The sequence below is a fragment of the Panthera leo genome, chromosome C1 (assembly GCF_018350215.1).
Source record: "Panthera leo isolate Ple1 chromosome C1, P.leo_Ple1_pat1.1, whole genome shotgun sequence".
NCBI classification, from domain to species: domain Eukaryota; kingdom Metazoa; phylum Chordata; class Mammalia; order Carnivora; family Felidae; genus Panthera; species Panthera leo.
Genome location: NC_056686.1, coordinates 34,883,809 through 34,909,555, shown reverse-complemented (window position 1 = coordinate 34,909,555; position 25,747 = coordinate 34,883,809). Strand labels below are relative to the sequence as shown.

The 25,747-nt window shown below is 52.2% G+C and overlaps 1 protein-coding gene, 1 long non-coding RNA gene and 1 other non-coding gene across 8 annotated transcripts in view; 1 reads left to right on the top strand and 2 right to left on the bottom strand.

Moving 5' to 3' along the window:
- Positions 1–25,747, bottom strand: part of RNF220 (ring finger protein 220) — a 224,462-nt gene that overhangs the window by 10,662 nt on the left and 188,053 nt on the right. For 3 of the 6 annotated variants that reach the window (XM_042950758.1, XM_042950759.1, XM_042950762.1), the window contains 6 exons: positions 24,760–24,892; positions 16,842–16,887; positions 13,195–13,296; positions 8,420–8,462; positions 5,146–5,267; positions 4,643–4,775 (listed from right to left, as the gene is read on the bottom strand). In XM_042950758.1, the coding sequence (XP_042806692.1) occupies positions 4,643–4,775; positions 5,146–5,267; positions 8,420–8,462; positions 13,195–13,296; positions 16,842–16,887; positions 24,760–24,892 (579 nt within the window). Of the gene's footprint in view, positions 1–4,642; positions 4,776–5,145; positions 5,268–8,419; positions 8,463–8,591; positions 8,790–13,194; positions 13,297–16,841; positions 16,888–24,759; positions 24,893–25,747 lie in introns of those variants that run through there. The other 3 variants (XM_042950760.1, XM_042950761.1, XM_042950763.1) reach the window with 2 other exon arrangements.
- LOC122228944 lies at positions 5,849–5,955 on the bottom strand. Its single transcript, XR_006206829.1, has one exon. It is a non-coding gene; the product is annotated as a U6 spliceosomal RNA (small nuclear RNA).
- On the top strand, positions 8,946–14,863 carry LOC122226877. Its single transcript, XR_006205803.1, has 3 exons — positions 8,946–9,354; positions 13,219–13,348; positions 14,054–14,863. It is a non-coding gene; the product is annotated as an uncharacterized LOC122226877 (long non-coding RNA).

Genomic DNA, 25,747 nt, shown 5'->3' with positions numbered 1-25,747 from the left:
TATAAAAATGACCCCTCTCCCATAAACTCATTTCTTCCTGGCTCATTGAGGAGAAGAAAAAAAAAAAAAAAAAATCAGTGTTAATTTAATCAATCGATTAGGTGATCGATTGAGAAACTGGAGATGCCCGTTTACTGGGGGCACTAACGTCCTGGAACCTGAAACCACAAAAAAAAGGAGCCATCAATTTCCTCACCTGCTGCTCCTAACAAAACCAGAGCCCAGGGAGAAAGGAAAGTCTTGGGGCCCTCCAGAGGCTGTGCTCTTGTGGCGGGGGCGGGGGGGTTGTGTGTGTGGGGAGGAGACAGGGGCAGCAGCTTCCGGAGAGTTTTACACTGGAATTAGTTACAGATGCAGTTACGGTGTCTTGTGTAAACGCCATCGATTGGGGAGCTGACAGTCTGGGGAGCTGCGATGCGGGACAATCAATCGGCCTGCAGTGTCACCTGCCACCTCGCTGAACAGTTGACAATGCAATTATCCAGTGTGGAGGCAGGGAGTTGGCGTGTGTCAAACGCACTTAGCCACTTTCCGGGCCTCCTCAATAACGCGTTTCACTGCCTCACGTCAGGAGAGACGCAGAGAGACAGACGCCGTTTAAAACCATTGATACTTGCTCCTTCTGCTTGCACTCCCTCTGTCCCAGCTTAACAATTGTGTTCCAAAAGGCGATTAAATCCCCGTCAGTCGCCACAGGGGACGGAGGTGCCCTGCTCTTTGCCACCTCTTCTCACCCCTCCCACCAGGCGACAGTTATAACTAAAGGTGGTAGGGAGCTGGAAGGCAGCAGCCCTAACCCTCTCCATATCAAGACTGCCTCCAGCAGTCGGCTGTTCCAACACCTGTCACTGACCAGACAAGGCAGCACGGCTGCACTGGGGAACATTTTTAGCAGCTGGGGCTCCCACCTTCTGGGAACTAACATGCCAAAGGGAGCAGGGGCTAGGGGAAGGCCTACTTCTCTGTGCCCTTGGACTCATAAAACCTCTCATTCCCTGACTCAGAATCTCGTGAAGTTTTAGCAAGCAACAGCCAGTTAAAAAATCTGTGCCACAGCTACCCTGCCTGTCCTCTCCATGAGATCTCATCCCAGACTACTTGGAAGCAGCCTAAATCCAAGACAGGAACCTGAGAAAGATGCAGTCCCTAGGCTAGGATCTGGGCAGGGCAGAGGCCTGAAGAGCAGTTCTCTTAGTCCCCATAGTCTCCCTCCCCTCCACCTGTTTGCTTCAAAGGGGCTCAGTGCTGGATTCTAGTAATGTGTTTCCCCGCCAGGGCTCAGAGAGACAGCTGCAGCACCTTCTATTTCCTGTGCAGCCTCCTGGGAAATTTTTCCATCTTGCCACTCTTGTGCCTGCCACATCACTGTCACCTTATCTGAAATCAACCATTCCTATGTCCTCTCTCCAGCCTGTCCACTCCAGATATGGTGGGCTCCAGGCTCCCCAAATCCAGCTGGGTGAACTTTCACTGGCAACCAATCCAGGGGAGGGATCAAAGCTCAACATGAGTCTCTTCTCTAGGACCCAGGACTGGAGATAGAAAATGAGGAAAGGTGTGGTTCGTCTGTCACATACCTTCTTGACTACAGATTGGAGTACGTTTGTCCTCAAGGGCTGTATGATTAGGTTTTCCCTGGGGCCTGCTACTCTAGCCCAGAGGCTTCTTGCTCTGCTCAGGGCTGGCATGGTACCCCAGAAGAGTTATCTTTTACTCCTAGCTGCTGAACTCTCTCAGGGGAATGTTGGTGAAGCACTAGGCCCTGTGCCACCCTCTATGCAACTATAATGCTGGGTGGGAGGAAACAGCAGTAGCAGGTTAGCAAACCTAAGGTACTGAGAGGTCCAACAGCTTAGGCACACAGTCCAGAATTTCTGAGAACTAAGAAGGCCACAGTATTTCCTAGACACTGAAAGTTTTAGGGCTTCCAACCTACTCTCTTGAAATCTTTATTTCCTTTAGCCTCTTAAAGATCTATGTCCAGCTGGACCTATCTTGGTGCTTACCTGTTCTGTCTGGTCCTTCATTTTGTTCTAAAGTCCCAATGCCAAACACTCCTGGGCCTGAGCTATCCGGTCTTGCCCTCAATAGCCATAGGTCCAACTGCAAGGCCCGTTCCCCTCAGTCAAGTGTCTCCACCAAAACTCTCGCTTGTTCACTGGCTCCACAGCAGATTATGTTCAAGGTAACAGATCTGCTCCATCAAACCAGTTCCCAGTGGGCCTGGTGGGAAGCTTTGCTGAGGATGACGAAGGGGCCCTGGTCTGGGGGAAGGAATAGGGGATGATCGGATACAGGAACTTATCTGCAATTCTTCAATTCTTTCATATCTAACAAGGACAGCAATCTCTGTTCTGTCAGCACGCACAGCGCAGCTTAAATGGGCCTCACTGCTCGCCCGCTCATCCTGCCTCTGCTCCCTCTCTCTGAAGTCGGCTGGGCAGCTTCTTCAGCCGGCGTTATCACTCCCTCTAACCGGTCTTGGCAGGCAATCTAATTCCTCCTGAAAAGGTCACCGCCATTTTAACTGCCTTTCAATCACATTAAGCACGCGCTGCCCGGCTTGCGGCCCGGCCCGCCCGGCGGGCGATCAATGCACCACACTGACACCAGCCCGCCTGGCGGGGCCACACCCAACCCCCCAAGAGTTGGGGCCTACCAGTCCTGGCCAGGGAGTGTAGACTGACAGATGGCCAGTTTCTGCAGACAGGGTTTCAGGGGGCAGAGGCAGTCGGGATCAACCAGGGCCTCCTTTGATGCCCCCCCCACTGAGGAGCCTCAGCCTCCTCTGCTCCACTGTGCCCCGCTCTCTGCCTCGTGGCCCCCGCTGATCTTGCTGTAAAACAGCCTTTCAAGTCTGCCTGTCTTTTGACTGCACTAAGCTGTTTAAGAGGCAGCAGCGGCTTCTATCAGGCAAGCTGGAACCATTCTCTGCAGATAAAGGCACCTCCGGCCCTGCTCCCTCTTCAAGCCTCACTCTCATTCTCGCTCTCCAAATCGCTCAAAGAAAAGCCCCCTTTGAACTCCCCTCAGGAATTCTTGAAAGGAACAACCTCATAGTGTAAACACTCAGAGAAAACTGACACCCGCCCAGGGCCTAAGAGCACCGCACACCGGCTCTCCAAGTGCATCCCAGCGCGGGGAAATACTGTCAAATCAGCAGGCCTTATGCAGCTTTATCCCCTGTAAGCCTTGTCTGGTGCCCAGAAACCATCAGGTCCAGATCTGTGCCAAGAAACCTAAGAAGTTGCCACAGTAATAGAAGGCGTGAGTATTTCCAGCTGCCAACAGAGCGAACCCAGAGCAGCATCCTGCAACTGACCCTGAATGGGCTGTCACCAGACACCTGCGTGTACCATTCCCAGGATCCTGGTCTTTGCCGCTCATCTTCTCAGGGCCTCAGGCACTCTAAAACTCTGGGACAGGACAATAGCGAAGTGGCAAATGAACTCTCCACTCAGGCTTGGGCAATGGTTTGGGCTGATTTACCTTCCTGATTTATACTCTGGCTTGCCCCAAATGCTTGGAGAATGAGAGAAACCCAGAAGCATAATGCCCCACCTGGGCTTGCTGTCCCTTCACGTATCCAGTCTGCACTGCACGGTACTATGGAGACCACTCCTCAAAACCAGCCCATGCAGCAAAGCCCCCATAAGTCAGACACCCTCTTCCCAGCTGCTGTGAGATTCCCCGGGGACCAAACACACCAGGGCTCCCAAGGGTGTTGCCCAGAGAATTGGAGGCAGATGGGAAGCAGATTGGTTCACTTAATGATTGTAAGGTGCAGAGCCAGCTGTGCTTGTGCACAGAGAGCCGGAGGCCAGGAGGCAAACTGCTTCCTTTCCTCCTGCCCAAAGCAGAGGAGTCTGACAAGAGGACACGACCCTGGGCATCCAACCTGTGTACTGTTTGACCTGGTGAGGGGTGGGAGACTTCCACTGAGCGAAGTCATATCCCTCCAAGGAGCTGGGAGGGTAATGGAGCTGTGCAAAGCCCTGTAGACCCCTCTGCAGCAACTGGGGAGCCCAAGGGAAGCAAGGAGCAGCTGGGCCCAGGCCCCTCTTGCTTCAGGGCAGAGGGCACCCAGGGAGAAGGGATGGGATCAGAGCTAAAATTAGATTCACCAATGAAGCTCAGGGGAGGTCAAATTTTGCCATAACTCACTCTCTCCTCTGTAACTGATTTCCCTGACGTGGGGTTGAGGAGGAGGAGGAAAATCCAATGTGTTTGCCTGGAAGCCCTGAGGGCCCCCAGTGCTGGAGGTGTACAGCAGGTTGCTGGATTCTCATTTATCAGCCTTAAGAGGGATGGAGTGATAAATGCATAACCGTCCCTTTAATATTTTATGCAGGTGCTAACGCGGCTTGGCTGTCACCTTCAATGCATCACCCGAGGCTGAGAGCCCCCCTCGTCATTCCTAGCTTGCAGCCTCACAATTCCATTTCCCCACCCAAATACATCCATTTTAATATGCACATCACAGGCAGGCAGCACGGTCACAAAGGAGCCCCGCCAGCAGCAGTTCCCACGTGGTGGAACGGATGACCAGCCACCAGCCCTGGCCTCTTGGCTCCCAACAGATGGATACCCAGCAGAGGCCTGGCCGCCAGAATGCCACTGCTTATGTGTCAGCTGCTTGTACCTCGGAAACCACCTTCCAGGAGAGTGGTGGCCCGTATCCGCTTCTGCCCGCACCACTCATATTCCTCAAAGCGGTTGCTATTCTCATGCTCGATGTCCACAGCATCGTCCTCGGCCACACAGGAGCCTTCCCTCTGTGAAGAGCAGAGTAGGATCATGTGGGTCCCAGGCCACCACTACCTGCTCCCCAGGGTCTACGAGGAGGGCATAGCCCTAACCTCCAGCTTTGGTGAGCCAGATGGGCCTCCAGATCTAGGGTCCCTTTCACATAAACCAATCTGGAGGTCGAAGACCTGGGCCTCTTCCCAATTATTTTCCATTGGAGCCCCAGGGGAGGAGCGGAAGAATGAAAGCAAAGGAAGAGGGCAAAGAACAGAGAGGAAAAAGCTGCTGAGACCACATGGAGACCCCAACACAGCCCATAAATCTGGGGGTAGTCAGCAGCTAGTGTAGGGGAAGGGAGGGAGGAAGGGGTGAAGAGGTAGGTAGTGATGGCCCCTCTACCTTAGAAAGGCAATGCTCCACATGCCTACTCATCTCCTGCTCCGATCCTGCCAGGGGGCGGTTGCACAGGGGACATACCTGCCCTTCATCTTGCTTCCTCCGTTTCATTTTCCCAATCCGAGCTGCATGGAGAAACCGAAAACAAAGCACAGAACAGGCGAACGGTCACTGTAGCTCCCCTGGTCCCAGTGGAGCTGACACATCCTGACCCCTTGCCAGCCATTAGCCCTTTTGTTCAGTGCCTGATCTGGCCCTCATTATGCAGCGCCTTCTGCTCCTTTGGGGACCGAGCCTTGCCAAGAGCACCTGGGGAGGAGGCTGGTGGTAGGCCAGTAAAGTGTCCACTCTGGCCACAGCTGGCTCAAGTTCAATCCATACTCCCCTACCTGCAGCCTTCAGTAAGTCCAGTGAGCAAAGACATTCCAAGTTGCTAGATATCTGCCCAGAAACCCAAGACCATGGGCTCTCTTAAAGAACATCTCTTGGCTAGAACCCAAGGTCCCTCCAGGGGCCTGATTTGGCCTGCTGTTCACTCATCACCCTTTTTTTTGTTCCAGGGCCAAGGGCCCTGAGGTATAGCCCTTAGTATCCTACCTAGAATCCCTCAGGAAGATTTTCTCTCATGTCCAGATACCATTAAAAAAAAAAAAAAAAAATATATATATATATATATATATGTATATATATATATACACACACACACATATATATGGGATGCTTCATGAATTTGCATATCATCTTTGTGCAGGAGTCATACTAATCTTCTCTGTATCATTCCAATTCTAGTATATGTGCTGCTGAAATAAGCACTCCACTGGTCCCATTTTACAGAAGAGGAGACTGAGGCCCAGTCATACAGGTATAGAGGATCTGAATCAGAGAGCCCACAGTACTTTGAGAGGGCAGCCTTTACTGTGCCTACCCAAACCTGTTCTATCATTTCTAATCAGTGCAGGGGGCTGGCAGGCCCCTGAGGCAGACGGCTGCCTGCCACGCTGTCCCGCAGGGGGCTCAATTCCAAAGTGCACACTGCAAGCCCACAGCACTGCTAATTAATGCTGAGAGATGCAATCATTTCTAATTAGCTCACTAATCCCTCTCTGCAGCCCTCCTGTCACTGAAGCAGGAAGGGGTCAAAACAAGGGACTGCCCCCCTCCCTCTGCAATAGCAGAAGTAGAGCTAGCCACTCTGAGACCAGAGTGATTGGAGTAGCAAGACAATCGGGGAGAAAAATGTTCCCCATTGCAGGGCCAGGAAAAACTTTCTCATGGATATTGATCCTGGTGGGAAACTCATGAATGCAGTTTAGGTGGGGGGGACACAGGTGAAAGGTGATGTTACAATTTAGAGCTTCAGCTGTGTATCAGGCTCAGCATCAAATACCTTACACAAAGTAGCTCATTTAATTCTACATTCAACCTGAAGCAAGGCTGTATTATCCATTTTAACAGAAGAAACTCAAGGCTCAGCGAGAACTAGATACTTGTCCAAGTAGCTAAAAAGCGGCAAAGGCAGGATAAGAAATCAAGCCTGACTCCATAGGTCAGAATGCTCTCCTGTCCTAAGAATCTCCCCACTGACTGATAGCAGCAACAAAGACTGATCCGTGAGTGTGCCAGGGCAGCAAGAACATGCACTTGGGGACCTAACTCTTGCCTATTGAGAGTCTGAGGCAGGGAGCTATTCCAACTCCAAACTAGTAACTCTAGAAAGACCTAAACCAACAGGAAAGCCATCATCCCACCAGGGTTGGCATGAAGTCTGAGACATCTTGGTCAGTAGCCTGGCCCTCATCTTCAACTTCCTGTGCTCTTACCCAGGAGAGGTGACTATGTTCCAGTGTCGTCCTTGATTTTGTGGACAAAGATCTAGATCCCCTCACCCTGACTGTCCTAACGCTTGGAATTTCAGACTTGAGTGACCTTGGCACCCTACAGCCATGACTGGGATGGAGAAGGAATACTAGATATCAGAAAGGCAAGGGGCCCTGGTGGTTCTTGAAGCCTGTATTGAGCAGTGTGCCAATACAAAGGGCCTATCATAGACAATGATGACTGAATAAAGAAATGAATCTTACAGAATTGCCAAGGAGGGCGTGATACTGGACACTGTTCTTGCCCAAGCCACCCAGGACAGAAGATCCCTTGTAATCCCAGGAAAGCACCCTGTTGGGGTTAGACAACACCTGAAAATTCTCAAGGCATTGTCTTGCTGATGAATGAACTCACCATTCACCTTCTAAATCCTGAACTAAGCTTACTAAAATGTAGGTAGGGAAAGGTCTGTATTTGCTTAAGGAGTTAACACAGCACGGTCAAAGAAGCACAAGCTTTGAAGGTAAACTTCAGTTTAAATCATGGTTCAGTTACATCCCAGCTGTGTGTTTTTAAACAAATCACCTTCCCCTCTCCCAGCCTCAGTTTCCTTATCTACAAAATGTGTGTTACCACTTTCTTCTCAGAAGTGTTGTGATAATGATGCTTAACATGGGGTCAGCCCATAATGAATGCTTTCCCGTTCCCAGATTGGAGTTCAGCCAGGCAGCAGAAACCAAGTGGCAGGAGCTGGCCAGAGACCCTAAAGCCCCTTACAGCTAACACCCAGATATACCACACCCATGTCAGCACAAAAAGCTAGGATCATCCAATTGTGTTCAGCAAACAGCAATGCTCCAGAGGTTTGAATCCAAAAGGGGGGGCGCCAGGTAGTGCATACACGACGTGCTTTCAGAGAAGGCCTCTAAGAGCTGTCGAGCCCACGCTGATCACCTTTGTGAAATGTGGGCCGACTGATAACTCAAAGAGCCCTGGGATGAGTTAGTTCCTGTTGCCGTGGGAACTCCAGATCTCACTGCATTGTCAAGTCTCAGCAGAGAGGCTGTATTCACACTACTGGGCACTGATTAAAAACTGGAAGAAAAACATTCTCAGCGCCCTGCCGGCTTGTACAGTGAGGTCCCAGCAGTTTGCAAATTCAAAGCTGAGCTCCCGAGTGGAATTGTGTAGCTTGTTCCTCATTCTCTGGTACTTATTGCCCGCCAGGGTTCTTGAAGGCCTTCAGAGAGGCGTGGGCAAGAGCTGGAACCATAACCTCCATTAGACAGACGGGGAAACTGAGGGCGGCCACCTTGGTTAGCACATTCTCAGGCGCTGTGACTGCGACGAAGCCAAATGGCCCCAAAGTCGAAGAGACCCAGGCAAGCCCGGAGCTTCAGGCAGTGAGGGAGGGAGGAGGCCGGGGGTGGGGCGGAGGGAGGGGCCGGGCAAGACTCACCATTCAGTCGGGTCTGCCGGTTGGCTCGCACTCGCAGGAAGGTCTGGGAGAAGATCCCGGGCAGAAGCAAAAAAAGAGAGCGTCAGGCGCGGCCTGGAGCCCTGACCCCCGCCCCAGCACTGGACCCCAGTCCCGGGCTGCCCCGCCCCAAACAGCCCGTAAACAAACCTACTTCCTCCCTCCCGCCGGCCCCCCTGCTCCGCCGGCCGTTCCGGGCCCTCGGCATAGCCGCCGGGGGATGCTCTAACGGGACCCCGTGGCCGCCGCACGGTGCCGCCCCAACCCCGGTCTCCGGCGCTCCGGGCCCTGCGGCCGCCCGGCCGGCGAGGGCGGCGATGCGGGCGGATTCCCCCCGGCTGCCCGGCGGCGGCGGCACCTCAGCTCCCACCGGCGGCGGCGGCCATGTTGGCCCTGATCACGTGACCCACTGCCGTCGCGCGCCGGGGTGAAAGTTCACGAAGGGGGGGGGGCGGCCGGACCAGGACCAGGAAACAGCTGCTCTTACTCCGGTAGTAACCGGCTGGGGCCGCCCTGGGGTCCCTCCCACCGCACCCAAAGCCTACCAGCCCCAGTTTTAGACACTGCCGGGTCCTCCCACCCCGCTCCACGCGCCCTGCCCGCGCGGAGCTCCTTCAGTCCCAGAGCCTCAGCCCGGACCCCGGCCCTGCTGCTGGCGCTTTGCTGGGGAGGAGGCGTTTGGATTCCGGGTCGTCTCTGGGCGGTCCCACCGAGTGTCCCAAATTGTCCCGTCCCAACCCCTAGCCTTTCTGCAGTCCCGTTGTTAGAGGATTCCCATTTCTGCTGTCTGCTGGACAGCCCCTGGAGCTTTCACGGGTACCTCACACCCACACAGCCAACGTGGAACTCAACATCCCGCAAGCAGCCGCTTTTCTCCTGGGTGCTCAGTTCGTAAGGGGATACCACCATCCACTCAGGTGTGCCCACACCGGAAACTTTAGAGGTGTCGTTGGCCCCACCCTCCTTCATTCCTCATACTCAGTCCAACTTTAGATTCCAGGAGGTCTGTCTTTAAAGGTCTCTTAAATGTTCTCATCTCCACTTCTGTGCATTTCCTACTCATCTTTCCAGACCTAAGCAAAAATACCTTTCTTTTCCTCCCGTTAGAGTGCTTCCATCTCTACCCTCATTATAGCTCATACAAATTTGTACGGTGGGCTGACCACTCTAGGGTTGGGGTCATGTCTGAGTCATACAGGTGAACCCAGAGTCCCCGCATAGCGCTTGGCATAGGCAAGACATCCCTGAGTGTTTCTTCTATGACTATACCTGTCTTGGATGTCACTGCTCTGGTTCATAATCGTGTGAGCTTTCAAAATTTGTCTGTCATCTGGCCTTCTGGTCTTCAGTTTCTCTCCCTGACCATACTTCAGACAACAGATAGTGTAATCTTTGTATCATGCAAAATCGACCCTCTCTCCCTCTCCCCCACTTCTTTAAATCCTTCAGTGGTTCTCCACCTAGAAGATCTGTAGCATGGCACACAGGCCTTATTTGACCTGTTTTTGTCTTCAGACTCTTCTACCACTCTTGTGCTCTCCCTTTGCCATCTCCACACTCAGCTCTATAGAGCTAACTATATATAGTTCTTTGAGCACTTCATGCTCTGGACTCTGGGCTAGATTATCCTGCTGCTTCCATATCCCCTGCTTGGTTAACGGTTGTTCCTCCCTTCAGGACTCTGAGAAAGCTTCACTTTCCCCCCCCCCCGAGGTTGGGTTTGTTGCCTCCTCTGAGTTTTCACCATCCCTTGGCTTCCCTCTGATCTTGCATATGGTGATTACCTATGTGTCCCTTCTACGGTGGGGGCTGGTGGTGGTGGTGGTGATGATATCTCTCCAGTATCCAGTCACCCAGCACAGGGCCTAGCATGCAGGAGATATCAGTGGTAATGGGAGAAGGATATTTACAATGGAACTCCCTGAGCCCAGTGCAGGGCTGGGAAACAGTTTAGGATTCAGGGCCAGACAGATCCCAGGTCAAATTCTGACTCTGTTCCTCATAATTTATGTGTTCCCCAAAAAGTCACACCCCCTCTCCAGGCCTGTTTCCTTAGCAGTAAATGGGGGACAATGAATCCTAGCCTTCACAGTTGCTATGAGGATAAAATGAGGAATGGTTAAGAGGGCTAACCCAGCAGGGGCTAAGTAAATGGGAATCCAAACCAGAAACCAACACTCCCTGCTTTCAAGACCTACACTGATGCTTTTTTAAAAAAAAATCCAACATAACCAACCAACTAGTACATGCCAGGCATTGTGTAAAGATCAGGGGATGGGATATCCAGCTAGTCCCTGGGGTTTCCAGCTTCACCTCCTGCTAATTCCCCTTGGGTTTTACATGCTAACAAAAGTGAACTGCTAGCAAGTCCCCAAATACATCATTCTGTGTTACACCTTTATGCTCTTTACACAGCGTTGCCTTGAAATGGCAGACGAAGAATCTTCCTTGTTCATCAAAGTGAACTACTTGTGTTCTGAAACCGTGTTCATTCGTTACCTCTCTGTGAAACTTGCTCTGATAAACCCCCTCTTTACACTGGACTATCCCAGAAAGTTATTTATAACTGTTACAGCACTTAAACACTGGGCTATAATTATTTATTTGCAAATCTAACCCCTTGAAGGCAAGGACACTGGGCCGGGCATGTGTGAGTACAGGAAGGGAGTATAGAAGGATGGGACAACGTCCTTGCCTTGGAGGAGCTCCCAGTTTAGTGAAACAGTCATGCTCATTGTGATAGATTAAATGCAGCCATAATTCTTTGCAGCTCCTTCTGTCAAGAGGACAGAATCCTCATCCCTCGATTATGGGGTACCTTTGGGACTTGCTTTGTCAAGTGATGTGTGAGTTCCAGATTCTAGGCCTCAAGAGGCTTTGCACTTCTGGCCTTCGTCCCCTTGGTGTGACACTGCCCTGAGGCTGCCAAGTAAGGAAGCCGGTCTAACCTACCAGAGGCCACATGGAAGAAAACCAAGGCACCCTGATCTCCCAGAATGTGAGGCTTTCCAGCCTAGTCAGTCATCTAGCTGAATGAGCTGCATAAATGAGGAAAGGCCCAGTCAACTGAAAAAATCATGAGAAATAACAAATTGTGTTAAGCCACTAAGTTTTGGGATGGCTGGTTATATGTCAGTAAATAATGGAAACATAGATAAACAGGTGATCACAATATAGGATGATAAGGGTAATCATAGGGACATATAGGGTTTGTGAGAAGAGATAGCTAATCCAGAAAGGCTTCCTGGAGATGGTATTTGGGCAGGTTGTTGAAATATAAATAGAAATGTGATGGGATGGGGTAAAATAGTCCCATTAAAAGAAAACAGCATGCGTAAAAGTGTGCAGGCAAGAAAGGAATGGCACAGTCAGGGAGTAGTGAGCATTAATTCTGTGAGGATAGCTCAGAGGATTCCTGGAGGGCAGTATTAGGAATGGAAGTATTAGCAATGGAAATACGGGTTGAACCTAAATCACAGAAGACCTTGGTGCCATGTCTTAGCAGGCCGTGCCTGTGCCTGTGCCTGATGGTAGTTCTTAGCTCAGCAGGTGCTGAGGCTGAATGCTGTGACTGAAGTAGAGAGGGTGGCAGGATGCACCCTAAGGGCAGGGCTCTGTCCATCCCTTTGGAGCGGAACTTTCTGTTACAGAGCCTTGTCTCCCTATCAGACCGGAATTCCCTGAGGTTGGGTCATTTCTCCACCTATGTTAGGGTTGTCTGGGTAATAGCAGTGTTTTTCAGGGGCCGGACTGGGCTGCCTGTCTCGAACCAGGGTTTATGAGAGGGGGATCCCTCCCTGGGGCTCACACTTAGGGCTATGCAGTTTGAGTCCCAGTACCGAAGCACCCAGCAGAGGAGGTGCCAGTGGAGGCCGGTGTCCACTCCCTTCTCTAAGCTTGTACCCTGATGCCGGGCTGTGTCAGTTGGGAGGAAAGGGGGCCCAAGGGGAACATCTCTAATTCCAACAAAGGGTTCCTGTATGCCGGGGCAGTGACCCAGGCTCTCCACCCAGAATTGTAGGTCCCTGCTGCCTGTCTTTCCATATCAGATCAGGGCTTCTGAGTCAGGGCTGTTTTCTCCTTTCGTACTGGGCTCCCCAAGAAGCCCTTTTGCCATTGAGGCCAATGTTTCTTAGAGCAGGGCCCTGTTTTTTCCATCTGATTGGGGCTCCCAAGGGCAGGGCTCTGTCTCTCCCCAGACAGAAGTTTCTGGGGGAGTTCTTTCTCTTTCTACCATAAAGGAGACCCATTTAGAGCTAGGATGTTACCCTTAGGCCCCCGTCTTGCTGTGATCTTTTAGGACTGTGTGATTACTCCTTTCCTGTTTGCTCAAGGCACTCAGGCAGTGTCTTCTTGTCTCATTCTGGGTCTGATATGAAGGTTTGGCAGGATTGAATAGTTATTTGCTCAAGGGATCCTGGTTTGGAAGTCTGAAGTCTTCGGGGGATTTGGGGCTATGCCTCTGGGTCCCTCATGAAACCAAACCACATGGGATACCTCTTGATGGCTTCAGAAGTGCTTACAGCCCACCAGAACCCAGGTGACCTTGCATTGCTCCTTAAAACCTATCTGTTTAAGGCCATTCCCTGACACGTGTGCCTTCTGGTTTCAGTTAGGGGCACTAGACACAGAGGGAACCAAATACAGTTCTGGCTTCTCTTCTCACCTCCTAAGGAGGGGAGGAATCAGCACCAGCATGCCCCTCTAAGCTTTCACCACAGGAGCTTCCATCTCACGCTCACGCACTCCCTCCTCACCTGGTATCTGTCTGAATGGTGCAGGTCATCAGTGGCAGAGGAGTGTGGTGATGCTGTCGGAGACTCTCCTTCCCTCTTGATGGAAGCAGACAACAGGAGGGACTGGAAGAAGAAAAAGGACATGTCGCCTCAGGCCAAATGAGACCTGCAGTCGGTCAGTCCCCTAGGGTTCCCAGTCCAACAGAGCTTTTGGGAGAGGGCCATTGAGGGAGGCAGAGGGATAGAGGAACCACTCTTGAGATCCGGAAGGCAGGCTTTGAGGCCCTGAGGATGTGGTTGTGGGAGAGGATGGCTTGATTTCAGGGATGGGTAGAGACCTCTGAGAGGGTCCAAACCTCGTGGACCCCAGGTAATCTCTGTCCCAGTGGGGCAGGACTCCCTGCCCACTCCCAGTTGGATGAGATAATACATGCTTTGTTCTCCCTTCACAAGCAGAGACTCTGGGACTGTTCTGAAGGATTGGGGGTAAAGCCGCATACCTGCTGCCCTGCCTGCCCCTAATACGGGCTGAAGGCAGCCCTGCTATGGAGACAGTAAATTAAATAGTATGTATGAGTTTCCTGCATGCAGCTAGGGATGTACGCTGGGTCCATTTATCCCTGCGCTGCGGCAATGACCCCAGCGAGAACCCTAGGAGAACTAACCCCCCCACGTCAGTCCCGCATGGCCTCTCCTACGTGCGCCTGCAGTGTAGATTAATAAACTGTCCGCTTTACATTGTGTGTGAGCGCCACAATCCTAAATACTACATGGCACGTTCAGCCTGCTCTTGCTGGCTCTTGCCAAGGCCTGTTCAGCTGCAACCTGGGGGCCTGGAGGCCTGAAAGCAATCCCTACTTCCTTCTCTCACCCTTTCCAGTTTGCACAGCTCTGAGCCAGAAGCATACAAGCCCCTAGGAGGCCTCCCCAGCCGAGAAACCATGCCAAATCACCAGTGACAGCCCAAAGAAAGCAATTTGGGAAAGATGGAGCAGCCATTTATCCTTCATCTCCGACCGAGCCTTAGGATGTGACCCGCATGCGGTGGCCATGCTGCACATCCTCAGGCAAGGGTCCTGGGAAGGGAGGGGCAGCTGCTGGTCTGGCAGGGCTCCCTGACTCAGCCTGGCCCCCCAGAGCTGGTGGAGGAAAGAGGCTGGGAAGGGCCTGCAACTCGGAGCCCTTTTTTCACCCAGCCAGGCCCAGGGGGAGGCCTAGTGGGTGACTAAGCCCCCACTCCAGACTGAGGTGGTCTTTCAGGCAATGTCCTTTGCCTTCTCTGGTCCCAGGGAAGATGCTGAGGAGGGGAAACAAAGTGGGGTCCCTGCCCCCCACCATGAGAAAGCTTGCTCTTGTATGCTTGCTTTCTGTCTCTCTCTCTGTCTCTCTCTCTCATTCTCTCTGGGTTAGAAGCCCTGAGAGGCCCCAGCATTACACCTGGGGCAAGCAGAATAAAAAAAGGTCACTGGCGCTTTTTAAACATGGACCAAAAAGCAGTAAAATGTGTTTTGAAAAAAAAAATCCCGGCATTAAATCATGACTTTTTGCCTGGCTCTTCGCCTCATTAAAAGTGGCCTTTTGGAAGGTAAAATTATCATTGTAAGCGATAAGATCTTTAAGAAAATAATTCACGGCTTCTTCACCCTTTAATATGATAGCCGCCACCGGCTAATTTTTTTCTTAATGGCAATGAGGCCATCAATCTTGTCTAAGGCCCCCTCGCCCTCTCCTCTCCCTCCCTCCCTCCTTCTCCCTGTCCTCTCAGTTTCTTGCTTGAACCTTCTACCTCATGCCTCTTCCACCCATGACCTGCTCCCCTAAAGCCTCAGCCACAGGCAGGGGATGGTCAGCTTTGGGGGTTGAAATGGTCAGCTTTGGGGGCATAAGTGTGAATCTGGAATTGGGCGAGCAGGGGTCCTTGCCTAATTATCAATATGCCTGTGTCGGCAGTTGGAGGATCTGCATGTGTTTTAGGACTTCCTGTGTGAGTATTCTGGCCTCGGTGTGTGTGCATCTGCGTATGCGGGGGACTAGGTATGGGTGTGGATTGTATCTGTGTTTATCCTTAGAGCACTGGCCTCACTGCGGTCCAATCCCCAGCCCTGACAGCCACACTCAGGTGTCGGGTGTCTGTGGTTGTGGCGGTGGCTGACCTGGCAGCTTGTCCATGGCCTACCTTCCTTAACCACAACCACTGAATGCTGCAGGCCGGGCCAAGCTCTGTGAGTGTGGCTCCCTACCTGTATGATCCACGGCTGCCTGGCAACCCCCACCTTTTCTCTTTAGGCAGGAGGGCTTTGCTACCTTGGTCAGGGCCTGCACCCATCTAAGACTGGACCAGCCTCCCTGCCCCTCCTCTGTCCAACTTTCTGTGTCGAGTGATTTCCTGAGCGAAGGTGCAAAATCCACTCCCACCCTTTTTAAAGGCCTGCAGGGGAGTTGGGCCAACCCCTGGAGGTAATATTATCACTCTGGCTCCTTTTCTCCAAACTGCCCCCTCAGAGGTCACCAGTGGCTTTAAGATTTCTCAACACGATGGCCCCCTTCTCCAGACTTTCTCTCTTTGACTGCTGACCACCCCATATGTTTTGGAACTTTTCTCCCCTAGGAGTCTGGGATACCATGCTTTCCTGTACCCATCCCGATGCATGACTGTTCCTCCTCTGGCCCCTTCCTGGTGCCTGTACCTTATCTTGACCCCTCCCCCCCCCCCCCCCCCCCACAGAGGTCCCCAGATACTCTTCCTGGCTTTTTCTTTGATTTCTCTGTGCAGTCCTCCTGACTGATTCCATCCATTTTGGAAGCTTCAACACTCATTCCTCACTCCCTATAAAAAGGGCCAGGGATTCCTGCCTTTAAGAGTCATTGTGAGAACTTTTAACAAAATATGTTGCCTTGCCGAGGGTGAGGAAGGGTTTAGTGAGTAGGGTTTAGTTCTCCTCCCCAGGTCCCCACTTCCTCAAAATCATCACCTTTGGGAAAGCAGTACCATCTGCCTCTGTGGCCATCTATGGGAGTTCTTGATACAAATCACATCATTGTGCTGAGGCCTCTCTGGCCCCTCCTTTGAGCCAGCTACTTGCCCTTCATTTTTCCTTTCTCCATCTGATGCTCCCAAACCTCTCTCCCATGGTATCTGTTTAGAGGGGCAGACTGTCTCCCCAGATGAGTCCAACATCCTCCCTGGCTCCCTGCTGCCCTCAGGACAAAGTATACACATACTCATGCACACACACACACACACACACACACACACACACACCATGGTGTGTCTTCTAAGGCCTGTGTACTATCTGTCTTGACCAGCACTTCTATATTTTTATTTACCTGCTACAGCTCACCTTCCTTCTTGGAGTCTCCCCAGCCTTAGTGTCTGGGTCCCCCATGCCCCCATGTCATTCTTAGCTTTGATTCCTGTTCTGACTGGAAAAGGAAGAAGTCAGATGAGCATATTCTGGCTCATACTCAGACTACATTCTCTCTCTCTCTCTCTCTCTCTCTCTCTCTCTCTCTCTCAAGCACACAGGGAAGCCCTAGGCCTCAGGCTGACGATCAAACCCTGGAGACAGTTGGGGATCCAGGAAGAGCTCCTTTTCCTCAAGAGGAATCAGTTATGGGGAAGCCTAGGTTAGGATGGGTAGGAGGAAAACACACAATTGTCCACCTACCTTGGGGGTACCTGGAGCCATGGCATCCTTCAGAAGGGAATTCTTGCTGCCAAGAAAGAAGAGAACAGGGTGACTATCCCACTTGCTGCCCAGGGCATGCAAGAGAATAGCAAGAAAACCCCAAAAAGAGAAGGCATAGCCAGCTTAGCCCAGCCCTGTTCAGCCAAGCTCTACCAAGGCCTTTCAACCTCAGCTGGCCCTGACTAGCTCAGCCTCCATCAGGGGCCAGTGGCAACAGCTGGCTCCTGGGAGGGGGACAGAGACAGCAGGCATGGTAGGCTCCCCCATGAATCTGAGGAAAGGGGCTTTACCTGACTCCTGGTATCAGCCCTGAGGGTTCTGCTTGTCCTGGATGCCCCCTTCCCTCCACCTCCTGTCCCCAGCCTGCTCTTAGCTCCTATGGGATTGGGGGTGATGGAGCTGACATGGCTCTTGTCAATTCTCCCTCCAACACGCTGCAAACTGCGTTAGGCCAGGAATGATCTCCCCCTGATTCAATTTGTCAGCCCCAGGCCCTCCGGCATCGGGCGCGGCAGGCGGGCGGGAGCTGGGCCCTGAAATATGGTGGGCGGCTCGGAGCAGGCGGGGGCGGGGGTGGGAGGTGATGGATGGGCTGTGGGGGAGGCGAGGACTGTGTTTAATAACAAAATTGGTATGCAAGGCCACATCCTGCGCTAAGCATGAGTGATCCAGAGCCACAAAGTATTACAAATCCCTGCTAAACAGATGCTGACAATGGAACAAGACGTATCAAATCAGATCCACTTCAGAAACATTAATATCCCTGTTCCTGTCCCTCCCTCCCTGCTGCCCCCACTGTGCTCGCCACATCTGTGCTCACACATTCACGCATGTGCACTCACACACACATACAAATACATGCACGCAGAGGCACTGGCTGATATGTGCAGGAGGCAGACACAGCCCATTCACATAGGGTCCCTGCACAGACACCCATACAAGCTATTCAGGTAGAGCATGCCCACAGAGATGTCCATAAAGCACAAAAGACACATACCCAAGGCAGAGTGCATAGGACACGCACGGACTCAGGGCGTATACACAGGAATCACCCATAGGGTCAGACATAGGTACCCCAATACGTGAGCAAAGACATAGATTCAGATAAAGTAGCGGCTGTCCCTTGGGGCACATTTGGCAATGTCTGCGGACCTTTCTGGTCATCACAGATGGGGGTAGGGAGTTTGCTACTGGCATCTGGTGGGTAGAGGATATTAACCAACATACAGTGTATGGGACAGCCCCTCACAAAAAAGAATTATCTGGCCCAAAATGTCAATAGTGCTGAGGTTGAGAAACCCTGGTATAAAGGCAGATACACACATATCCACTGTCCATAATTCTGTCAACAGTCACTCAGACACATATGGTCACACCCAGTGGCTCAAACATGTTGTAAATACAGACACATTCACAACAGTCACCCAGACTGTGAAGAGCTGCTCGGGCACCAACATCTACATAAACACATGCACAGGTACACCCACATGCACCAACACACACCCAGATACACATCCACAAATGCAGACACACGTGGACACACACCCACATAGATACACACATCACAGATCTGAATGTAAACACAGAACTGTTTGCCTGGCTGATTACAGAGTGTGGGCATCACAGACTGGGAAGGACAACCAGACCAGGTTCCATTCAGTTACATTTGGTTCTCAAACAGTCCCTGTATTCCTGCTCCCTGTCAGACCCTGATCTAGGCAATGGGGATACAGAGAGGAAACTGAGCTGCTCTTGAGGAGCAACTAGTTTGAGTTCATTACTTTTAGCATTCCTTCACTCAGTCAACAAGTACTGACGTCCCATTGTGCCCGGCACCGTACCTGGACAGGTACAGAAATGAGGCATCTACTGTGCGACAGCATTCTTGCTGGCCTGAGGTTTGAGCTTTATCTGAGCAGGATCAGGTTGGGACAGAAAAGGAAAGAGTGAACAATGATTGTGCATCAACCACACGTGACAGGTATGGGTCGGGTACTTTATATGTGTTCTCTCTTTAATCTTCACAAAAACTTTACAAAGTTGACCAATGGAGGTTGAGTGACACCTCTACGTTCACACAGCCCATGTAGGGTTTGAGTTCATGTCTGACCGAGTCCAAAGTGCTGCTTTTCAGTTGCCCACATTGATTTCCTAAAGCTACTCAGGGGTTAGGATGGAGGACAGAGCTTGGAGTTCTTTTTCTCTCTCCACTTTGGGGAGCATCCTACTGACTCTGGGCTTTAGTTTCCTCGGCTGGTGAATAGAAATGAGGACATCTAGGGTGAGAATGTCCAGGCTCTCCCTTTGCCAGTACTCTTACCTTTCCCTTAAGTCAGACTGGTACTACCTCAAGCTCCTGCCCTCTCTCTGAGCAAGTGTTCCCACCCTACCCCACCTTTCTTCCAACAACCTGATCACCACCAAGTGTGCTTGGTCCCCCAGAGATAGGAGTCTGGTGAAAAGCCTGCCTCCAAAAGGAGAGGTCTGAGCCCCAGAGCTACAGGCAGACTGGATCCTGCCCAGCCCATCGGCTCCTCTGCCTTCCGTCCCTCCCTGTTTCCACAGCCCACCCCCAACGATTTCCTCCCTTCTCAGTCACTCGCTGCCTAGTGATCCATGGGTTTTAAATTATAACTGGGACCCAGGAAACGCGTTCCTAAGTACAATATTCATGGGCTGGGCTGACACTTTTAATTAAGGTGATTTACACTGAATTATCCTTGGAAATAAAGAAATGGTGTGCTGCCCGGGAATAAACCATCATCACCAGCCGCCTTTGTAAGTTACACTTCGTTTTAATCTATTTGGGGAATTGTTTATCTAGTTCATTACCCAACCAAACACCGAGGCCGGCCTTAAATAAGGCTTAAGTGGGGGTGGGGGCACTGCCATCTCCATACCCCGCCTCTCTAGAGTCACCCAGCCTCCCTGTGGCTCCTTCCAGCCCTTTGAAAGCACTGACCACAGAGCTGGCTTCCTATCCTACAGGCCAGATCTAAAAGTGGCTTTGGAAGTCTCCCAGAAAAGGCCTCTGGGCTCAGGCCTCACCAAGCTAAGCCTCACAAGTCTGGGGGCTGCTCTCCACCACCCTCCAATGTTCAGCCCCCATCTATGTTGCTGCTTGTCTGTACACATCCAGTTTCCACCCCATCACCATCCCAGAGACATCTTAGGCTTAGTGTGCCCAGAGCGCCATCCATTATTTCCTCCTTTCCTCAGAAATTTGCTTCCTCACCATCATCACCTTTCCCATCACCCAGGTCAGAAAGCTCTTCCTAGTAAGTACCCTGCTCCCTTCTTGCTTCTTCCTCCACCAGTCTCTCATCATTCCCTCTTCTCCATTCCCACTGCCACTGTCCCAGGTCAGCCTCATCATCTGTCCCTTGGACCCTGCCCAACCTCCTCACCTGCCCCCCTTCAACCCCCAATTCATGCTCCGCACTGGCCTCCAGAGTGATTCTCCTACAGTTCTGCAATGTGATCAAACTTCCTGAGACCCACCAATGTTCTAGCTCCCCCACCACAGCTAGGACAACCTTTCAGCCCTGAAAGCCCCCTCCAACCTGTCCTCAATCTAACTTTAGCCCCCTTATTCGAACTAACTTAGTCCTGGGGTCTACTGGTGCTCCAGTGCAGGACTGAGAAAGGGAGGGGTGAGGGAGGGTATATGGCCATAGCCTCTGATCCCAAATGTAAAAGTACTTTGAAAAGTATAAACGCTTTGCCAACAGGAGTTCTGACTCTTCTTCCTGTAGGTGTCTGTGTGCCCATGTACCTGTGGGAATGAGCATGTGTTGGAAGTGGTTCTTTCAGTGTGTGTGTGTGTGTGTGTGTGTGTGTGGTGAGCACATCTATGTGTGTTGGAATGTGGGGGTGTGCGTGTGCCTGTATGTTATGTATGCATGTTTGCCTGTGTCTCTGAAAAGTAGCCAGCCCTAGTTTGGGAGCTGGGAGGTCCCCGCCACCCCCCCCCCCCCCCCCCCCCGTTTCTCTGTGCGAGTCCTTAGGTGTGTCTGAAATAGCAGCCTGCCCCCAGGGAGGCCTGTTCTGTGCTGTTGGGCAAAGGGAGACAGAAGGCACAAAGGAGGCAGATGGGCCCTTGAACGCAGGCCCATCCTGAAGAACTTCTGGGGAAGCAGCCGTGTGGGAGGAAGGGAGGCCCCCCAGGCGATGGAGAGCCACCCTGAAGCAGCATCTACAGGCTCCAGAGCTGGCTAAGCTGGGGGGGCGGGGGGGAGAGCAAAAGAGGCAAAGGCAGGGTAAGAGAGGGAGGGAGAAAACTGGAGAGAAGAAGAGAAGAAGGCAGGGAAGCAGGGAGAAGGGAGAAGAGAGAGGGAACGTGAAGTGGAAGGGAAAGGGGAAGACTGGAGAGCTGTGGAGAAAGGCTCTGGCCACAGGTCATGGATGGGGGAATGCCCTCCTTTGGGTTGTGCCCAGGCACACACAGGATTAGTGTCCTCCTGCAGGATTCAGTTTCCCCATCTGTGAAATGGCTGGTCAAAGGTTCCGTTCAGCTCCTGGAGCTGCCGGCGGCGGGAGAGAGGAGGGAGGAGTCTCAGGGGTGTCAGGAGTCCAGGTGCCACATCTTTTCCCAACTTCCTCTGCTCTCCTCAGGTCTCCCAGACAGCGGGCAGGGGCGGGGCAAGGGCAGCCAAGGCTGGGGCCCTCCCCGAGCGCTACCCGGGCTCTGCGGCGCCCTCAGCCCGGAGGGAGCTGACACGCTCCTTGGGAATTTATCACGCACCCAATTACAATGTTAATTGGCAAGTTCCTGAAATCAATTAATTCGCAAATTTTTTCCAATTAAAAATCCAGATAAATCACGAGGGCGGCAGCGGCCGGTCCAGCCTGCAGTCCGGTGGGCGCAGCGGCCGCAGGGAGGGGAGGGCGAGGGAGGGGAGGGGAGGGGGCGGCGGGCGCGGCTGCCCTTGAACGCCTTTGCCGGCCGGTCGGACTGTCAGCGCGCCGGGCGCGGCGGGGCCGAGACAGATAAAACCATCGACCCGTCGCCGCCAGCGCTTCGGCTTTATCGATCCGACGGGAATTTCACTTGCTGTGCAGATCCCGCTGTCCGGCTGTCAGACACCGGGTGGGGGGGTGGGGCATGCCAGGGGTTAGGGGGTGCTGGGCGGGGCCTGGACGTGAGGGGCACAGAAGTGGGGGACGCAAGACACAGCCGTGAGGAGCGGAGCAGATGTGGGGGCTCTGGGTGGGGAAATGGACATGGGGATTAGGGTGTGGAAGCAGGGGGTGCCCTGAGAAAATATGCGGGCGGGTGATTGGTGCAGAATCATGGCTGGGGGTGGGGGGCACTTCTGTGGCTAGATGTGGATGCCCTGGGCAGTGCAGGTTTGGGGCCAAGAAGATGAGGCTCTAGTGTGGCCCCTACTGAGGAGGCAGAAGGAGAGCTTGGGCCCCCATTTTCCAGACCCTTAGGGGTACACTGCTTTTACAGGGCCCTGCGGGGCCCTCCACACACATCTCTGTCTCTATTCCTCTTCTTGTTGAGGGAAGTCCTCTATTACCCAGACACTCTCCCAGACAGCTAAGGTGTAGAACTCATCTGCGGAAGGATATTTCTTTCATGCTCTGCCCCTTCTAGGCTAGTCCCAGGAGTGTGTGTGTGTGTGTGTGTGTGTGCGCGCGCGCGCGCCCGGGGGCGGGGGGTGGGGGGTGGGTTAAGAGCATGGCACCACAGTCAGACTGCTTGGATTTGAATCTTATCTTTACCACTTTACAGGCTGTGCAACCTTAGAAAACTCACTTAACCCCTCTGTACCTCAGTTTCCTAATCTGTAAAATGGACTTAATAATTATTGCCTACCTAGATGGTTGTGAAGAGTAAATAAATTAATGCAATGTAAAGTGCTTGGCATATAGCGAAGGTTCATACAGATTATTATTTTTATCATTTGTATAGTCTTCTGTGGCAGTTTTAAGTATTTTCACAAATTCTTTGATATTCTTCCTGTCAAGAAGTAGAGTTTATAGAGTTTAATTCTCCTCTCTTGGTGTGGGCTAGACTTGGTGACTTGCTTCTAATGAAGAGAATAGAATACGCTAGAAGCAACAGTGTATGACTTCGGAGACTAGATCATAAAAGGCACTGTGGCTTCCCACTTAGTTTCTCTCTTGGCTCACTTCCTCTGTGGGAAGTCAGCCACCATGTCATAGGGAAACTCAAGCTGTCTTATGGAGAGACCCATGTGTGGAGAAGCCATCTTGGGAATGGCTCCCATAGTCCCAGTCAGACCTTCAGATGACTGTCTTGGCTGACATCTTGACTGCAGCCTCATGAGAGACTGAGCCGAAAGCCACAACTACCCACAACTGCCCAACTAAGTTGTTCCTGAACTGATGGTCCATAGACACTGTGGGTAATAAATGTTTGTTGTTTCAAGCCACTAGGTTTGAGGGTAATTTGTAACACAGTGCTAGATAACTAATACTTCTTCCTTCAAAATTCAGCTCAGGCCTCACCTCCCTTAGGAGGTCTTTGCTCTGTGCTGGGTTGGTGCTTTTTCCATGCCCCACAGTTCTTCCCATAGAGCAGCCTCTATCCCTTGGGGTTTCATGGCCCAGCTCTCCTTACTCTCATGTAGTGAGCTTCTGGGAGTGGGACCAGTTCTGGTTTACCTTTGGGTCACCTGCACCCTGCATGGGGGATTAGGTGTGGGTAGATGGAAGGAGATCAGTCAAGTCTGGTGACTTGGACTGAACAAGGGGTAGGGTGGGGTTGGGAGAGGTGGGACAGGCTATTCCCCTGTAGCAGACCATATTTTCCAGAGATGGCTGCAACTACCCATGTCTCCCATTCCACGTGCTCTTCTATAATATGACCCTGCCACTCTCCCATCAAAAAGTGGGGTGTATATCTTTTCCCCTTCAGTCTGGCTGGGCTGACACTGACTCGACCAATAGAGTACAGCAGAACTGACATTAAGTGACTTCTGAGGCTAGGTTGTAAAAGGTGATCCAGCTCCCATCTCTTTGGCTGGAACATTTGCTTTAGTACCCTAAGCTGCCACATAAAAAGTCCAGCTACCTGGAGGCTGCCATGCTATAAGAAGGTCCAGACCACGTGGAGAAGCCAAGTGTAGGTGCTTTGGTCACAGCTCCAGCTGAGGTCCCAGCTGAGAGCCAGAATCAGCCACCAGACATGTGAGTGAAGGGGGCTCCAGAGGATCCCAGCTCCCAGCCATCGAGTCTTCCCAGCTGGGGCCCCAGACATCCTGGAGCAGACACAGGCCATCCCTCTGTGCTGTGTCTGGATTCCTGAAGCCACAGATGCCATGAGTATAATGAAGTGGCTACTTTGAATTGCTAAGGTTTGGGGTGATTTGTTATACCTCTCCTCTGTCCCTTTGATAACCTGGCTCCTCCATAAGGCCCTCAAGGAGACTCCACCTGGTCCTTCAGGCAGGGAGAAGGGAGGTAGGGTAGAGCAGCAGGGCATGGCTAAGCTTGATTGTCACCTTTCAGACCCTGAGACTGATAGAGAAGGTAGTGCTTACTCCCCTGGATGGCAGCACGAAGCTGCACTTCTGGTTAGGCTGGCAGGCCCAGTCCCTGCTTCCGGTACCCTAACCCTGAGGCTTAGCATGGCAGTACAGGCCTGTGGCAGTGGCTCATCCCCTTTCCAGCTCCTCTTGTGCCCTTTTGAGGCTGAGGCCTGAAGAGGGGGTCACTCTCCTCCCATCTCTGAAAATACAGCAAGAAGGGAAATGCATCACCATTTAGCTGCAGGATCTGAGGATTGAAAGCAGAGTAGAGGAGAACAACAGTAGGGCCTTACTTCTACCTAGAGGATGGAGTGTGGGCCAGGTTCCTGGGACCTGGTGTCCAGAACACTGAGTGGAACCCTCTGGCAGGCAGGCTCCCCCAGCTGGTGGCTTACCTGGCAGGCAGCTGGGCCAGCTGTTCCAGTTCTTGCTCCATATGCTCCTGCAACTCACTGGGCCTTAGCAGGACCTGGCAGATAGGGCAAATAGGGGCCTGGCTGTCAAACAATGCTGCTGCCTTTTTCTTACCTGGAGAGGGAAGAAGAAGAGACAGACAGATAAGCTGGGCTTGTCTGTGGACATATAGAAACCCAGTGTCCCAATCCTCCAATGCAAGCGTGCTGCTGCCTCCTAGGGCTTACTGGCCCAGAGAGGGGTTGAGCCCAAGGGTCTCAGAGCCCATGACCATTCACTCTTCTCTGTGGCTCCAGGGGCCATGAACGGTGCCTCCTTAGCCGGCCGCCCCTGTGGGAAATCTATTGGGACACAGTCAATGCTCTGTGTAATCAAACCTGGATCACTTCATTTCATACAGGTTAGGGAAGGTCTTGGTTTAATCATACCATCACTCAGAATATCCAGTGACCCCTCTGTCTCTCCTTTCCTTACTGTTTTTATATTCTCCAAATCTGGAGAAGGAAGAAAAGAGGGAGAAAGAGGACTCATTCCTGCATTCCTGTTGTCATTCAACAAACATCGTCTGAGGTCTACTCTGAACTAGCCCTAGTGCAGAGCAGTGGGGCCACAGCATAAAATCAGATCTAGTCCCTGCCTTTGAGGCCCTCACAGTTGAGTGGGAAAGACCAAAAAGGATCTGCCTGACTTCTGGGGTAGTGTTTTCTTCCAGTTCCTCACCTTCCCAGGGTTCTTCCCGTAGCCTCTTCTCTCCCTATTCTGTATGCTGGATCATCTTCTTCCTTCTTATGGCCCTAACTCCCACCTGTGCTTTGTAGACTCCAGAATCTGTATCTCTGCCCCAGATCGCTCCCTGGTTCTCTCGGCCCCTCTATCCAAGCACCTAATGGATATCAATGCCTGGGTGTCCCCCAAGAATCTGAAACTCAATGATCCAAAAACAAGTTCTTCAGCGTCTTCACCCCTGCT